At 43.8% G+C, this 17,285-nt stretch overlaps 1 protein-coding gene across 16 annotated transcripts in view; it reads left to right on the forward strand.

Moving 5' to 3' along the window:
* Positions 1 to 17,285, forward strand: part of FRYL (FRY like transcription coactivator) — a 429,780-nt gene that overhangs the window by 234,847 nt on the left and 177,648 nt on the right. For all 16 annotated transcript variants that reach the window (XM_043513888.1, XM_043513887.1, XM_043513879.1 and 13 more), the window contains 11 exons: positions 188 to 291; positions 444 to 552; positions 1,145 to 1,231; positions 2,306 to 2,477; positions 3,893 to 4,025; positions 4,320 to 4,427; positions 6,034 to 6,271; positions 7,998 to 8,183; positions 8,290 to 8,376; positions 15,248 to 15,516; positions 15,981 to 16,176. In XM_043513888.1, coding sequence (XP_043369823.1) covers positions 188 to 291; positions 444 to 552; positions 1,145 to 1,231; positions 2,306 to 2,477; positions 3,893 to 4,025; positions 4,320 to 4,427; positions 6,034 to 6,271; positions 7,998 to 8,183; positions 8,290 to 8,376; positions 15,248 to 15,516; positions 15,981 to 16,176 — 1,689 coding nt within the window. The remainder of the gene's footprint in view (positions 1 to 187; positions 292 to 443; positions 553 to 1,144; positions 1,232 to 2,305; positions 2,478 to 3,892; positions 4,026 to 4,319; positions 4,428 to 6,033; positions 6,272 to 7,997; positions 8,184 to 8,289; positions 8,377 to 15,247; positions 15,517 to 15,980; positions 16,177 to 17,285) is intronic.

A 17,285-nucleotide genomic window follows, 5' to 3' on the forward strand; every position in this document is an offset into this window, starting at 1 on the left:
TTTTTGTTTTGAGGTTTTTTATTTTTAATTAAACTTATATTCAGAGTATTAAACAGATCAGCCTTCTGGGTTAAAGCAATCAAACATAAACTTGAAATATTATAGTTTTTTATAAGGAAAAGAAACAAGTAAATTAGGGATAGTGTTTCACTGGTGATAGTAACTGCATTTTAATTTTTTTTAACAGAATAAAGATCCCAAAATGTCCCGAGTTGCACTGGAATCTCTCTATAGATTACTCTGGGTTTATGTTATTAGAATAAAATGTGAAAGCAACACTGTAACACAAAGGTAAGTTCCTTATGTAATTAAAACTATTGTGAGGCTGTTTTAATGAATTTAAAAGACAAACATATTTTAATTAAAAAATTCTCTCTAGGGAAAACCTTTTTGTAAAGTTGTGTGGATTTGTTCCTAACACGTGTTTCTCTAAATTTTTGTAGCCGTCTCATGAGCATTGTATCAGCACTTTTCCCCAAAGGCTCACGTAGTGTGGTCCCTCGAGACACACCTCTAAATATATTTGTGAAGATTATTCAGTTCATTGCTCAGGTAAGCTCCCTCCTATAATATGTTTTAGATGGAGGTCTGAGAGTACACTAAATAATTTGTGGAAAAAATTAAAGATAAACTACCAAGTCCATCCCTGACATACTTTCACTGAAACCAGTAGAGGTACACATTAGGAATGAAATTAGACCATAAACTTATAAGAAAGTAACCAAATTTAAATTCACTACACAACCCTGATTCATTCACAGAACATCATGTGCAGTCACTGAAGCAGGGGTCTTATGATGTGTGATTGTGTAATTAAAGACTGCATTATATTGCATATGCACAAGGGGACTGAATTATGGTTGCAAAGATAACTTTGATTCTGGCATTTCCTAATGTTCAAGTGCTTGATTTTGCAGCTTTAATGTTCTGTTAATGTAGTGTATAGTAGTATGTACTGTAGAATAATGCAACGAATGCTTCAGTAAAGTAACTGAGACAATTACTCCATAGGAATCATTAGCAAAGAGGAATATTTTTTTATGACTGTTAATTATAAGATAGTTAGACATGATATTCAGTTTCTTGGCTTTGTGTATGTGCTAATACAAAGCGAGCCTTATGTAGGTATGTTTTTTCTTCATAGGAGCGTTTGGATTTTGCAATGAAAGAAATAATATTTGATCTTCTCAGTGTTGGAAAATCACCTAAAACCTTTACTATTAATCCAGAGGTAAAGTCACCTGAAGAGCTGTTTGTTTGTGAAACAGTGTACAGATTTATACATAGCAAAGAATGTTAAAGAATAAAAATAGCTGTTCAACATGTTGAGGCAAAGTGGCCCACCTGTGGGCCTCCCAGTACTGCTATTTCTCCCAACTGAAGTAGAAATATTCACACATACACTAAGGCTCCGCACAACATCTGAGGCATTCAAAACAAATAATTATTTTCATATGACTGTTGCCATGTTTTACAGGAAGAGAGGGTAGAGGTAGCCCAGCACAAAGATTTAACAATTGTGGCTTCCTCCAAAAGGAATAATGGGAAATGATGAGAAAATTACAATGAATAAGTATGCAAAGAATGAACTGTTAGGGGAGCATGTGAGGATGGGTTGGTCCATATAGCAAAAGAATGCAGTGTGGATCTAACCAAAGAAACAGCTGTAGCTGTGGAGTAGTGTTTTTTTCCAATTCTGGCCAGTAGTAGCTGGGGCAGTAACAAGGTAACATTTCACTTGTTTCAATAAAAAATTAAACAAACCGGGAAGTGTGTGTGTAGGTGTTTACTGTAATTAGCATCCTTTTCTCAGCCCTTTTCAGTTTAGTATGTAGGAAAGCCCCAATCTTGCAGTTCTTTGAGTTCAGCAGCCTGTGCACGAGCAATGAATTGTGAAATTAGAGCCTTAGCAGGTAACGTTCTATATACTTTGATATCATGTTACTGGTATGGCAGCATGTTACTCTGTGAAGATTCATGTCAGTAATAATAATCATTTAGAGCTCTGTCCTTCAAGTTATTGACTCCCTCTTGGAAGGTGATGGGCTGCTCCCAAATCCCATTGACTGAATCAGAGCTGAGGAGCTGCATCCCTGGATCAAACCGTTTTATCTTACATTTTAGAATACTTCTAATAGTAACATTTAAATATGTCTACCATAATAGGGCTCTTTTGATCTGTCCCTAAAGAAAGGATAATGAAATATATATTAATGTTTATTTTGCACCACCTATATAACGTTGCAAGTTTGTAATTCCTCCTGGTTTCTAATTCCTTTGTTTCCCCTTCCCTCTACCATTGAAGCGCATGAATATAGGCCTCAGAGTCTTCCTTGTGATAGCTGACAGTTTGCAGCAGAAAGACGGTGAACCACCAATGCCAACAACAGGAGTTGTTCTTCCCTCAGGAAACACTCTGCGTGTAAAGAAAATTTTTCTCAATAAAACTCTGACAGATGAAGAAGCAAAAGTTATAGGTGAGTGGTATTCTTTTGCATGAACCTTAACAGGTTAAATATACACATTCATACTTTGTGATACTGAAGCAGTATTTTTATGTGGGGATTGGTTTTATATTGTAATTAAAAATTTTTTTTTATAAAGTGTCTAGTACTTGTGAAGTATTTTTTTTTTTAAATGTTCCCACTTATTTATAGTAGCAACATGAAATTTGGCACATAAAACCAGATCCTTGCCCCTCCATCTAGCAGTGCAAAGCAGCCTGAAAAAGTCCCAATGCGTCACCCGGGCATTCCCCTGATGTAGGGAGCATTCTAGGGCAGTCCTAGAAGAAGGCAAGGTGACTGAGGCCACGGCCATAGTGCTCCATTGATTCCTGGCTGATGAAAGGTAGGCTGTAGATCAGGGGTGGGCAAACTATGGTCCGGGGGCCGCATCTGGCCCTCCAGACATTTTAATCTCGCCCTCAAACTCCTGCCAGGGAGCTGGGTTTGGGGCTTGCCACGCTCTGGTGCTCCATCCAGGGAGCGGGATGGGGGCTTGCCCCATTCTTTGTGGCTTCCAGAAGCAGTGGCATGTCCCCCCTCTGGCTCCTATGCGTAGGGGCAGCCAGGGATCTCCTCACGCTGCGGGGGCAGAGTGCGGAGCTCCCTGGCTGCCCCTGCCCCAAACACCACCCCTGCAGTTCCCATTGGCCAGAAACCGCGGTCAATGGGAGCTGCAGGGGTGGCGCCTATGGATAGGGCATCGCACAGAGCCACCTGTCTGTGCCTACACATAGGAGCCAAAGTGGGGACAGGCTGCTGCTTCTGGGAGCTGCTTGAGATAAGTGCCTCCCAGAGCCTGCCCCCCGCCCTCCTCCTGCCCCCCAACTCCCAGCCCTGATCCCCCTTAAGCCCTCTAAACCTCTCAGTCCCAGCCCATAGCACCCTCCAGCACCCCAAACCTCTCATCCCCAGAGCCCACACCCCTAGCTGGTTCCCTCACCACCTCCCTCACCCTAACCCCCAATTTCATTCATTCATGGCCCACCATACAATTTCCATACCCAGATGTGGCCCTCGGGCCAAAAAGTTCGCTTACTTCTGCTCTAGACTATAGGCTACTCTTAAATATGCTGGGGACCAAAATTGCCTCAGGGTCAAGGAAATAGAAAAAGTGCTTAGAGTCACTTCCTTCCATTTATTTCCTCTTGTTCCTCCAAAAAGAATTGTATACTTTTATATAACACATCCTGTTTAATTTTAAAAAAGGAAAATTTTGTCAGTTAAAATATGGTTTCGTTAAAATTAATAGTATATGATTTCTTACCTTTTGTACAAGAAGATACTGGTCCTAAACCAGTGATCAAATAAGAGACAACTAAGGTGAAAATAAAATTTAAAAATACTGAGTTGTGAAAGAGGTGACTTTGAGTGCTTTACTTCTTCAGGAATGTCAATATATTACCCCCAAGTAAGAAAAGCACTAGACAGCATTCTTAGGCATCTGGACAAAGAAGTTGGGAGACCAATGTGCATGACTAGTGTACAGATGTCAAATAAGGAACCTGAGGACATGATCACGTATGTAGCAAATTATAGTTTAATCATCCTTATTGTCATATCCTTGTAATTGATTTTTGTACCTAAAAGAAATTCAGAGATCAATTTATTAATCAATTTAAATGTGTTTAGGTTTAATTTAATGCTAGGATGCTTAAAATTTGTCCACAAAGGATATGATGATTGTACTGATACATAGATTAATTATGAAGATTTGAGTTGAATGGTGCTTTGAAAACTTATGTGTATTTAATACTGAAAATACCATAAAATAGGCTTCCCTGTGATTCTGTTTTGTGTAAATTGATTTTGTAGGGGGGAGAGAAAACCTAAGATTGATTTGTTCAGAACTTGTATTGCTGCTATCCCAAGACTGATTCCAGATGGCATGAGCAGGACTGACCTTATTGAATTACTAGCAAGGTAAGGAAAATTAAATCCTAGTTTTAATGAAGGTCCTAAAAAAAAACAAAAAAAGCTTCAAGCAGTATTTCAGAAACCCAAGGCCAAAACCTAGTGGAAATATATCATTAGATACTAATATTCCATTTGCACAGAGTCTGATTTTTTTTTTTACACTGTGACATGTATAGTTGTCAGCAGACCCAGAAAAGTAGCAGAGAAAATTCTAAAAGAGAGAATCTTGCACACAAGAACAGACTTCTACTTTTTCATATATGGCCTCTCTTTAAAAGTTTATATTTTAGTTAATTTGCATTTTGTACAGGACTCTTCTTTCACTCATAGCTCCATCTTCTTTTGCTGATCATACTGTGAAGGTATTGTTGTTTGACATAATCAGATTTGCCAAATGTCAGCCAAAAATTTGAGGGAGATTTGGATTTTGTTTCTTCTATGTTGCTTTTTCTGACCCTTTTCTTCTTAGTTCCCTTCAGCCCTGTCCATATTCCTCTCATTATGATCTTCCTGATCCTGCATGCAGAATGTGAGTGCTGCCCACCTTAACACACATGGCCCACTCCTCTCCTTCAGTCAGTGGAATTATCAGCATTTGCAACTTTGTTAGAGCACACAAAGTCAGGAAGGGGAGGTGAGCTATGAGCCGAGGAATTTTCATGTATTAACCTGAAAGAAAATAAATCCCTCTAATGCTTTCCTTCCATGTTTTATGAAGAAAGGGGAGAAGAACAAGTTAGTTAAAATGGCCTGCGCAAGTAGTATTGGACAGGTGGAACTACCAGGAGATTTAGGGGCAGAAGAGCAGGAAGGACAGCGTCTGGTGGGAACCAGGAGTAGAGTTTTAAACATGGTCTGATTTAATGGCAGGACTACAGTATAGTCTATGGCTGATGTTTGTTCCTGTGGTTTTGGAGTCAAATAGGAAGAGAAGATGGTGTCGTGAGACACTAAAAACTTTTAAAAACACAAGTATTTTTTCTAATGATGATAAAAAATGTCATTAAAATAACCATATCACAGATGTATGGATGTATTTGATAGTATGTTTGATAAGTGCCTCCTAGTCTAAAAAGCTGAGCCATATTTTCAAAAGTGCATACTAAATTGTACACTTATTTTTGCACATGCCTGACATGAGTTCCGGTTTGCACATAAACATAGCTATTTATTTAGAGTTCAGTCTATAGGGGGGAAAAGGCACTCCATACCAAAGGATGTCCATCCAGAACTTTGAAATATTTGCAGACGTTGTTCAGGTATGTGCAAAACTGCATACTTGAAAGTATGGCCCATTCCCTTCAAATTATTTGATTACCCTCTTAATTAGTTAAAGCCTACTGCTTTGAACTGCTGTAGCAGTACAGCCTGCTGTTAATAATCCAGTTGTAGCTTCAAATGGATTTAGAACTAATGGTTCAGGTACGAGTCATGTCTCCAGGCTGGGAGCATAGCTAGCTCAGCCTTCCAGCACAGAGATGCTTCATGTTGTACAGTCAACGATATAATTGACTTCACTTTATAACTGGTAAAAGGCCTTTGTCCAGTTGAGAATGTGAGGATTTGAAGGGATGGTGAAGTTTTTTAACAATGTTGTACATTCTCTTAACAGGCTGACAATTCACATGGATGAAGAACTGCGTGCCCTCGCTTTCAATACTCTACAGGCATTAATGCTTGATTTTCCGGACTGGCGGGAAGATGTACTTTCAGGATTTGTTTATTTTATTGTGCGTGAAGTGACTGATGTCCATCCAGCGCTTCTTGACAGTGCAGTAAAGATGTTAGTGCAGCTAATAAATCAATGGAAACAAGCAGCTCAAATACACAATAAAACCCAAGATTCTCAGGTATTGTAATGCTACATGAAATTCTTACATTACCAATTCCATGTAACTGAACAAATTTCCTGTAAAATTAAAACACTTTTTCTCTCTTAAAATTAGTTTTTAGCAATTTGCTTTCCTCATCTGATTCATAGCTTTTTTTTAAAATTTTTTTATTGTAATCTATGCTGTCATAGGGCAGCCCCTCCTGTGGCTCGCTTACCTCCATAAAATATCCTTCCTTAAGCCTGGTTTTTACAAAATGTGCAGATAGTCCAAACTATAAGTCCTAAAACTGCCCACTTATCACCCCAGTGCAAGTATTTAAATTCCCAAGACAGCTCGTCTATTGACGTAATGTGTTACATTCCGGCATTTTCCACCACATGTAGCCTCTTTCTTGATTCCCTTCTGTACCTCTGCCTGGCCTGCCACCCTATCCCTTCCAGCTGGTGTGCAACCCTGCTCTTCCCAGAGAGAATGCCCCCTGCCCCTCTGCTGGGAGATCATCCTTACTAGGAGAGCATCCCTCACTCTTCATGGTGCTTTCATTGTTCCCCTGGGTTCATCTGTCCGGCCTGAGAGAGATGAGTGGGTATGCTCCTCCATTGCTCCCCTGCCTTAGGTCCGCTCTGGCCCTCTGGCTTAGACATCAGCAGGCGAGACTCTGCTTCTCCCTGGTCTTAGCCCTCTCTATGATCATGGCTCTCTGGCTTGGGTAGGTCAGCCAGCAAGCCACTCTTCGTGCTCTCTTGTCTTCAGCCTTTTCATAGGAACCAACTGCAGCTTCCTCCTAGGACCTTCCACAGTCCCTCTGACTCCCACACAACTCTAACCTGCCCTTTCCTGACTCTCACTCAAGTAGTTCTGACTCACAAGGTCTCTGTTGGTTCTCTTCCCTGTAGGGCCCAGGTGCCCTCTTGGCAATCCAGTTGGATAGAGCTGATGCACTGGCCCTGCTCTCTCTTAGAGGCCCAGTGTCACCCTGGAATATGCTTATTCTGTTTATGTTATAGAGATATATTTTTATATATAAACTTGTATCCTTGTATTTGTTGCTCAATTTTGTGTTTATTTTAAAATAATTATGAACAAAAAAGTCAGTGGTAAAAATAGTGCTCCATGTTCCATACAAAGAAGTCATCTACTGCTTCTTTTTTATGTGAAGGTCTCAGGGTGTAATTGGAAATATAATTAATAGGAATGAATGAGCTGCTTTGAACTAGCAAGAATTTACCTTATCCTTCACTCAAAAGTTTTAAAGTGAACCAAATGCTTCTTGAAGAAAAGGAGTACTAACAAATTTATTTGAGCATAAGCTTTCGTGAGCTGCAGCTCACTTGATCCGATGAAGTGAGCTGTAACTCACAAAAGCTTATGCTCAAATAAATTTGTTAGTCTCTAAGGTGCCACAAGTACTCCTTTTCTTTTTGCGAGTACAGACTAATGCGGCTGCTACTCTGAAACCGGTCAAATGCTTCTTGCTGAGGTTGAAAAAGCTTGCTAAATGGTTTTTAAAAAAATTGCATGCCTCTCCACTGATCTCAGCAGAAAGTGGAATTCCCAAAATAGAACAGGAAAGGTTGTTCCTATGATATTTCTGTTTTGGCCGAAACCAGGAAATGTTAGAAATCTTGTGAGAGTCAATGTCATGAAATGTTTATCTCCTATCACTAATAATTGAACCAATATAGCTCAATAGTGTTTTCTTGGCTGTTAATTTAAATGACACCTGTATAATTTTTTTAAGCGTGGTGCCTCTAATGGAACTGCCCATACTCTTCCCCTGGAGAGGACCCTTTACTCCAATGTATTTCATATTGTGGAAGGCTTTGCATTGGTCATTCTTTGTAGCACGAGGCCTGCGACCAGAAGATTAGCTGTCAGCATTCTTCGAGAAATACGGGCTTTGTTCACCCTTTTAGAAATTTCCAAGGTAAGAGCTAAGAGATAGTCATATATAACTGTTCACTGAGAGGGCACTGCTTGGTGTCCTTTCTTGAACTTTGAGATTCTCGTGCATTGTATTTGTCCTTTTTTAGGGTGATGATGAATTGGCAATAGATGTGATGGACAGACTGAGTTCATCTATTCTTGAGAGTTTCATACATCTCACTGGGGCAGATCAGGTAGGAATATTTTGTGGAGAATATAAAATTATTCTGGAAATTAGGTTGGACTCAATTTAATCATGTGTATCTTTATCTAAATGTTGTTCTTCAAATGATGGTCCCTGTGTGTATTCCATATGTGGGGTGTGCATGAGCACCATGTGCCTGAGTCTGAAAGTGTTTGTTGGTAGTGTCTGTTGACCCGCATATATGTAGGGCATCCTGTCATGCTCCCAGGCAATGGTATAAGTAGTAGTGCAGGTCAGTGCCTCTCCAGTTCCCTCTTACCACTGCATGGCCTGAGTCAGAATCCCTGTTCCTTCGTGCTCTTAGCTTTTGCTAAGAGACTGGCTATTCTTCATTCAGTGTATATAGTTATAAATAGTCGTAGTTGTTTTAGTGTAGATATGTAAGTTAGTGTAGTTATTTCCCTGTGTCGGGTCCCTCCCCTTCCTGGGTATTGTGCTCCGGATTCTGGGATTTAAAAACTGCATCTCTTGCCTGCACTCATGCTCTGTGAGCACCTAGCACCAGAGATGCCTTTACTGCCTCAGCGAGGCACATATCGTGACTTGCTGCTCCATTTGCAAGTCCTTCCTGCCCGGAACCTGAGAAGCTTGAGAGCTCCACCTCCAGAAGAACTTGATTCTAGATCTTCAGGTGCTGAACACTTTTATCAGAAAGTCCAAGTTCTGCATAGTAATGCTGGAGTTGATTATTCCCCCCCTTCCCCCGGGAGCCTGGTTTGCAGCTCTCAACATGAAGGACGTTTATTTCCATGTTGATATTCACCCAGCCCACTGCAAGTTTCTCTGTTTTTGGGATGGACACCAACTCTACTAATTTTGGGTCATCCCGTTTGATGGATGGCACCTTAGTGTTATGCACCCTACCACCATCTGTTTCATGAAGAGTTTACTCAATGCCTTTCCACCAGTACTGAAGTGGGACTTAATCTCGTTCTTTCTACCCTCATGAAGCCACCGGCAACATTCTCCTTTCCCACCTTTTGATGAAAATGATACTCCTGGTAGCCATTACTTCAGCCAGACAGGTCTGTGAACTAGCAGCCATGATGTGCCCTGGCAAGCTGTCTTCAAAAGCTGTGCTTCGTGCACGTGCTCCTTCTCTGTGAGTGATGAACACCCAGGTTGTCTGTATTGCCGCTTGTTCCCATCTCGGACTTGGGAAGCTAAAGAACTTTGCCTCTGCAAACATCTGATGGAGGAGGCTATGCACACACATGCTCAATCGGATCCAGAACCAGTGGATCTGCTGGAGCAGCACCTGTCACCACTGAAGAGCACTCCCCCAAACCCTACTCGTGTGCTGGTGCCCACGGTACTGCTGCAGCTGCCGAAGCAGGAGCATGAGAAATATGGGCATGGATATAAGGGCAGCTTCTTGACATGGACTGCCTCTAAACGCAGCATTGGCTCCCAGGTTGGGTTAGAAGTTGCACTTCGACCCTTCTAAAAAGCCTTGCACGGAGCATAAGTCCAAGAAGTGTTGTGACCCACCGGCACCACCTCCAGTCATGGCCACCAGTCCACTGCCTTCACCTCTGGCACTGTTGATGCCTCCCATCCCCCTCCCCCACCGAGACTCTCACGCACTATCCTGCGCATGCTGGGACCCCTTTCTCCATTGATGCCCACAGCCGAACTGATGTGCCATACACTGGCTCTCCTTGGTGCCCCGGCTCCCCCGTCATCTTGGGGTTCCCATCTTGGGTGGATGAACATCTCTTGCTTGCACAGCGCCCTGCTCCGCTCCTTCTCATACTGCCAGACCTGTCCTCGGAATCTGAATGGTCCTCCGAGCCAGCCCCTTTATTCTCCTCTGTGTGATCCTATAGCCTGGATTGTTGGCAACAACCGCCCTACCACCAACATATGGCCCTTCCGCTGAGGCTGGTTCCACTAGCTCCGAAGCATGCCCATGTCCAGTGACCCATATACCAGCAGGCAACAGAGGTAGTCTTTCCGCCCCATCCCCGCATTGTCTACCAGTCCTATTCGCAACACCCACAGGAGCAGTCTCGTCATCGCCTGTGCACCTAACAACCCTGATACTCCGCTGCTGCCACCTCTGCTACCTCGGCCTTCTCACAACAACCTCAAAGCAGCCATTTTGACTCTCCCCAAGACCTGCAAACCTTCCTCCACCTTTCCCACATTGCCCCAGGTCATCTTCCCCTGTTTTCCCGCAATTGGGACAAGATTATCACCAATTGATGGGTGCTGGACATTGTTCACAAGGGGTACCTGATAGAGTTCCTCTCATTCCCCCCTTGTTGCCCATCTCATGGTGGCCATGGGGATCCTTCCCAATGTGATCGCCTCTGAGAGGAAGTGGACACCCTCCTCTGGAAGGGCACCATAGAATGCGTCCCGCAATACTACTATGGCTGTGGGTTCTACTCCCCTTATTTCCTTACGCCAAAGAAGGGGGATGGCTGCCACCCCATTCTAGATCTCCAGTCCCTGAACAAATTCATACACAAATTCTGGTTCGGGATGGTCATGCTCCCTCTCAATATCCCATCCCTCCCCTATGGGGCATGGTTCGCGGCTTTCAATATGAAGGATTCAGACTTTCACATAGACATCCATCCAGCTCATCAAAAGTTCCTCTGTTTCATGATGGGACACTCTCACTGTCAGTTAAGTCCTCCTCTGGGTCCTCCTCTTCGGTATCGCCACTGCCTCTCAGTGTTCACAAAGGTCTTCACTGTCATCACGGCCCAAATGCTTTATCTCAGCCACTCCATGTTTCCTTACCTGGATGACTGGCTCCTTGTGCCATCCTGCAACTGTTTCCTCTCCATGATCCAGACCCTTCATGCCCTCCTTGCTGGCCTGGGTATCTGCATTAATGAGGACAAGTACATTCTCGTCCTTACCTCTATGCTCACCTTCCTCGCGGCATGTCTGGACTCTCTCACGGTCCAAGGTTTTCTCCCACAGATGGTTTTGCAGCCCTCATCTCCCTTACCACACAGCTGCATCGCAATCCACATATGTGTATTTGCCTGTGTCTCTTCCTCCTTGGCCACATGGCGGCCTGCACCTCTGTGACTCCATATGTCCACCTGCATATGCGTTGGCTCCGGTCAGTCTGCAAACTGCAGATGGATCACCTGGCAAGGCAGTCCTGCTCCCACCCTCCGTCCTGGCTTCCCTCACGTAGTGGACCAACGCATGCAAAGTCCTAGCCAGCATCCCATTTACTCCCCCCCCCCCACTCCCCACTGTCACCATAGATGCCTCGCTCATCGGGTGGAGTGCTCATTTGGAAGGCCATACAGCTCAGGGCCATACAGCCCAGAGAAGCTCAGATGCAGATCAAATCCTGGAATTGCAGGCTACCTGCCTTGCCTTTCGGGCATTCCTGCCCCGATCAGATTCTGGCATGTTCAACTGCTACTCAACAACATGATGGCAGTTGTGTATATCAAGAGGAAGGATTGTGCCAGGTCCCCTTCCCTCTGCACAGAGGCCATTCACCTCTGGAACTGGTGGCTCAGGTATGGAGTCACCCATCCATGCCATGAATCTCCTGGGTAACAGCAACTCCCTGGCAGAGATGTTCAGCAGGTCCTTCTACACCAGTCATAAGCAGGAGCCATAGGCCCCGACTCCATGGGTGCTCCAGGGCTGGAGCACCACAGGGAATAATTGCAGAGCACCCACCAGCAGCTCCCTACCCCCGCTCACTTCCGCTCTGCCGCTGCCTCCCCTGAGTGTGCCACGTCCCCATTTCTCCTCCCAGTGCTTGCAGGTGCGAAACAGCTGTTTCGCAGCAGCAAGTGCTGGGAGGGAGGGAGGAGGGGGAACGTGGCTCACTCCGGGAAGAGGCAGGGTTGGGGCGGGGATTTGGGGAAAGGGTTGGAATGGGAACAGGGCAGGGGCTAGACGGGGTGGGGGTGAGCACTCACTGGCGCTGGGAAAAGTTGGCGCCTGTGGCAGGAGCTACACAACCCCATGCTCTGCTCGGTCTTTTGCCAGTGGGGCATGCTGCACTGGGACCTCTTCATGACCACTACAAACCACAAGCTTCCTCTCTTCTGCTCCAGAGGAGTCCTCAGGCTGTGTTCTCAGGGCGATGCACTTCTTCTGCCCTCGACCATCAAATTCCCTTATACTTTCCCGCCCATCCCCCTGCTGCTGCAAATCCTGCAGAAGGTGCAGCGAGATTGAGTGTGGCTCATCCTCATAGCCCCCTTTTGCTTCCACCAATATTAGTTCACCAGTCTCTTCCACTTCTCTGCCTGCCCCCCCGATCCAGTTCCTCACCTCCCAGATCTCCTCACACAGTCACATGTCTATCTGCATCACCCTAATCCAAGCCTGCTCCACTTGACAGCTTGGTATTTTAATGGGGCTTATGTGTAGACAAGGCATGCTCCATGCAAGTGTGCGACGTCCTTGTGTGCTGCAGACGACCATCTGCCAGGGTCTGCTATCAAGTATAATGGTGGCGCTTCACTACTTGGGCACACTGCCAACACTAACCTCTGGAGACCATCTCCATTTCATCTCCATCTCTTCAATTACCTTCTCCGTTTTAGGCGGTCAGGCCTTGCCCACTCCTCCGTCTGCGTCCATCTGTCAGCAGTCAGTGCCTTCCTCCCTCCTGTGGATGGGTTCTTCACCTTCACTCCACCTGACCACTACCTCCTTTCTCTGCAATCTACTTGATGTCTTCCCATCGGTGCAGAAGCCAACTCCCTCTTTGGACCTCAGTCTCATCTTTGCCCTCACAAGGCTGTCCTTTGACTCTTTCATGACCTGATCTCTTGCCCACCTCTCTGTAAAGGTGATCTTGGTGGTCATCACATCGGCGAGTTGGGTTAGTGAGCTGGTGGCCATGATGATAGACCCGCCCCTTTATTGTCTTCAACAAAGATAAAGTCCCCCTGCAACTGCACCCCAAGTTTCTCGCCATGGTGTCAGTTCTGTTTCACCTCAAAGAATCTATCCATCTTTCAATATTCTACCCCAAACTGCACACCTCTCCTAGGGCACTCATGTTGCATTCTCACAATGTCCACTATGCACTGGCCTTTTATCTCCAACACACCTGCGCCTTCCAGGCCTTGCCCAAACTATTTCTCAGCATTGTTGAGCGCTGTTCGGAGCACACCTTCTCCTCATAATGGATCTCCCATTGCATCGAGGAATGTTACGCCCTCTCTCATGTTCCTTCACCCCCTGGAGTAAAACCCACTCCACGTTGGTGCATACGGTTTTCCTTACAGATGTTCCATGCGGGACATTTGTAGGGCAGCCATGTGGTCCTCTGTCCATATCTTTACTGTTCACTATGCCATCGCCCCACTAGTGGCAGCAGATGCAGCAGTTGGCCATGCCGTCCTGCAGACTGTGACTTCCTGCAAGTCTTCACACCCACCTCCACGCTGAGCACTGCTTACTCTGCACCCATGTCTGGAATCCATATACGGACCATCACTCATAGAAGAAAAGGGGGTTACTTACTATAACTGGAGGTTCTTGGAGATGCGTGGTCCCTATTTGGATTCCAATAGCCGCCCTCCATCTCCTCTGCTGTGGGCTCTCTCACTTGCTGGTGAGAGGGACCTGGAGTGGCCTTGACCCACACAGCCTCCTAAATCCTCAGGTACACCACGCAGGCGACGCATGTGTAGGTCAACGAACACTACTAGAAACAGCTCTGGTGTATTGTGTACATGCACACCCACGTCTGGAATCCAAATGTGCTTATCTTTATGTTCCGTGGTAAAAAACTCTGCTTTCTTTTTGTGCAAGATATATCCCCAATAAACAAACAATACAGTTTGTGTAGGTGTCTGAAACAGTAAAAAGTCTTAGATTAGTTCCCTTTTCTTTGCTAGATGTTGTCTGTTCTTCTGGCACTGTTGGGGAATCCTCTGATCCCCTTCTACGAAGTGAATGTAATAGATTTCTGTTTCTTTTAAAATGATTTATCAAGGATAGATTTCTCTGCTCTTCAGTTTAGAAGCTTCTGGTGTGTGACTTGGAGATCGCTACTAAAGATTTCAGAATTTAATATCGTCCAAAAAAAGTAGGTCATTAATGAGCCAAAGGCTGAATATAAAACTGGATCACTTCTAATGGCCAATTCCTTTTCTTCTGAGAGAGAGAAAACAGCTTAGCTATGTATTGGTGCCCTCTAGCAGTTTTTTTGTAAGACAAAATTAATAATAATTAAGGCTAAGTTTTTGCCACAGATACTTATAGTAAAAATCAAGGACAGGTCACGGGCAATAATGAAAAATTCACAGAAGCCCATCACCTGTCCTTCATTTTTACTGAAAATAGTCATGACAAAGTGGGTAGTCTGGGCAGCTGGCAGGGGGGAGGAAGCTTACAGGGTCCCCCTACGATGGTGGCTCCAAGCTGCAGGGGTCCCCCCTGCCTCCAGTGGCGGCTCGGAGCTTTGGGGATCCTCCCAGATGTGGCGGGGAGCTGCCGGGGTCCCTTTTGCCACTTGTAGCGGTGGGGATTCTCCCTACTTGCCGCCATGGCTGGGGGCTCCGGGGATCCCTCCTGCCCCTCGTGGCGGCTGGGAGTGGCAGAGGTCCCCCTGGCTGCCCATGGCAGCCGGGAGCGGCAGATGCCTCTGTCCTCTACGGCAGATGTCCCTGCCTCCACAGGTAGCTGGGGGCCCTGCAGCTCCCAGCCGGTGCTGGCAGAAGTCATGGAGGTCTTTGGAAATCACAGATTCCGTGATTACCATGACTGAATTGCAGCCTTAATAATCTATCAGTCTACTCACTGTGTGTGCTCATTTTATGACTTAAAGCTTTTTTAGACATTCAGTTATGCAAATAAAAAAATGGATACGTACATTAAATGTATGTTTGTTCTGTTTATGTACACAGACTACTTTACTTTATTGCCGCAGTTCAATAGATTTACAAACGTTAGCTGACTGGAGCTCCTCCCCAGTCAGCCACCAGTTTGATGTGGTGAGTCCATCACATATATGGATATTTGCACATGTGACCCAGGGCCAAGATCCATGGATTGTAAGTCTCTCCAGCTTTATGAAACAGGAAAATCTTCCAAAACACTGCCCAACAGCTGTAAGCTATGCTTGGATGTTTGCTTACACAAGACTCCAACTGTTGTCTCCACAGGTTGACATTAAGTAAGTTCACTTCTTAAGTTAATTGAATATACCACAGTATATTAAACCTCTTTTTAAACATTTATTGAAATTACAATACCCATTAAATTTCAATATTATGTAAATATACAGCACTATTATTTCCTATGGTTTAATCTTGCTTTAATATTAACAACAGAAAATTAACTAAAATGATTGGGTTTAGAAGAGAAATAGTATGCTATAAAGATTAATTCATGCCTTTTGACTATATTGTACTTTAGCGGTGATGTATATTAGCAATAATGCATATTTTTATAGTTCAATTTGCTGTATAGCACTAGCCTTCACTAATTAAATCAGAGTAGAGAATACAATTTTAAGGATCACACGTAAGGACATATACACAATTTAAAAAATAAAATTCAACGGAGAATAAAATGAAGTGTGTAAATTGCATTTTCTAAATTTGTGTTATTTTTCCACCTATTTTTTTCTTTTTATAGCAGCCCTATCAATGCCAAGAAAGTAAATACTACTACAAGTAGTGATTCATATATTGGGCTCTGGAGAAATTACCTGATTCTTTGCTGCAGTGCAGCAACTTCCACATCCTCTTCCACATCTGCAAGTTCTGTGAGATGTTCCCCTCCTGAGACGCTGGCGTCTACTCCTGACAGTGGTTATAGCATTGATTCAAAAGTAGGTTCTTCTGACATTTTCTGAGTGGCTCTGAATATTTCAGTAACATAAAAATGTTTAAGACTTACAGCACATCCCCTATTTCAAAATGCTTTTCTGATTTGTATGAAAAAACATTGTTATGCTACTACCATCTTGCTTTTGTCAAACAAAAAACAATGAACTGGGACATATCAGCAAATTATACCTATTTTTTCTGCTTAACCTTCCTTAATCTGAAACTAAATCTTGCCAAAATTGTCAAGGCATAAAATCTGCTCTGATGATAATGGAAAAAAAATTGCCAAGCATAAAATCTGCTCTGATGATGATGAAAAAAGTTGATATTTTATTTATTTTTAAAGAGTTATGTCTTCAAGCAAATGGGCAGGTAGAATTCTGCAGTTTTAGGCTAATAAACTAATCTAATTTCAGTGATTGAATCAATCTACTTTTCAGGATTTTGACACTTTTCAGTGTTTTCCCCAACCAGGGACGCCCGTCATCTTTTTGCTTTATTTTGCATCAGATATGGATCATTCTGTTCTTAAAAGTTTTTCAACGTGGTGGCTTCCCCTAAAGAGGAGAGGAAGGCAGTTTTTGGACTGTAGAGCACATTTCTTCCCTGGAAGGGAGCTTCTTATTTTGTTCTTTCTGTTTCCAGGACCTCTTCCCTAGTTGGGAGGAGGGCATCCATTGACCGGAACTTAAATTTCTTTGAGACTCCACATGAAGCCAGAGCATAGGTCCCCAGAAGGTTTATCTTCTTCCTCTAAAAATGGCAAATACACTAAAACATCCAATGCCCTCTTAATCCAAGGAGTTTGCCTTGCAGGATTGGGAATTTCTCATCATAGACGTTTAAAGTACTTTACTTAACCCAATATAAAAATGTGAATTGGATAGTCAGCAAAATTCCCATAGTGCATTTTCCCTGCTAAGGGAAAAGGTAGAAAAAAATGCTCTCTACCTGTAATGACTTGGAGAATATTAGGTAAGAGCCCTGAATACAGCTGCATTACAGACCAACTATTCCCTGTCCACAAGCTGTGTAGGTTGTCAAAGGAATTATTTGACTGCTGGTGGCCTTTGCCATAACCTGAGTTGTTAAAAAGAAATCCATTACAATG

The sequence above is a fragment of the Dermochelys coriacea genome, chromosome 4 (genome assembly GCF_009764565.3).
Source record: "Dermochelys coriacea isolate rDerCor1 chromosome 4, rDerCor1.pri.v4, whole genome shotgun sequence".
Lineage (NCBI taxonomy): Eukaryota > Metazoa > Chordata > Testudines > Dermochelyidae > Dermochelys > Dermochelys coriacea.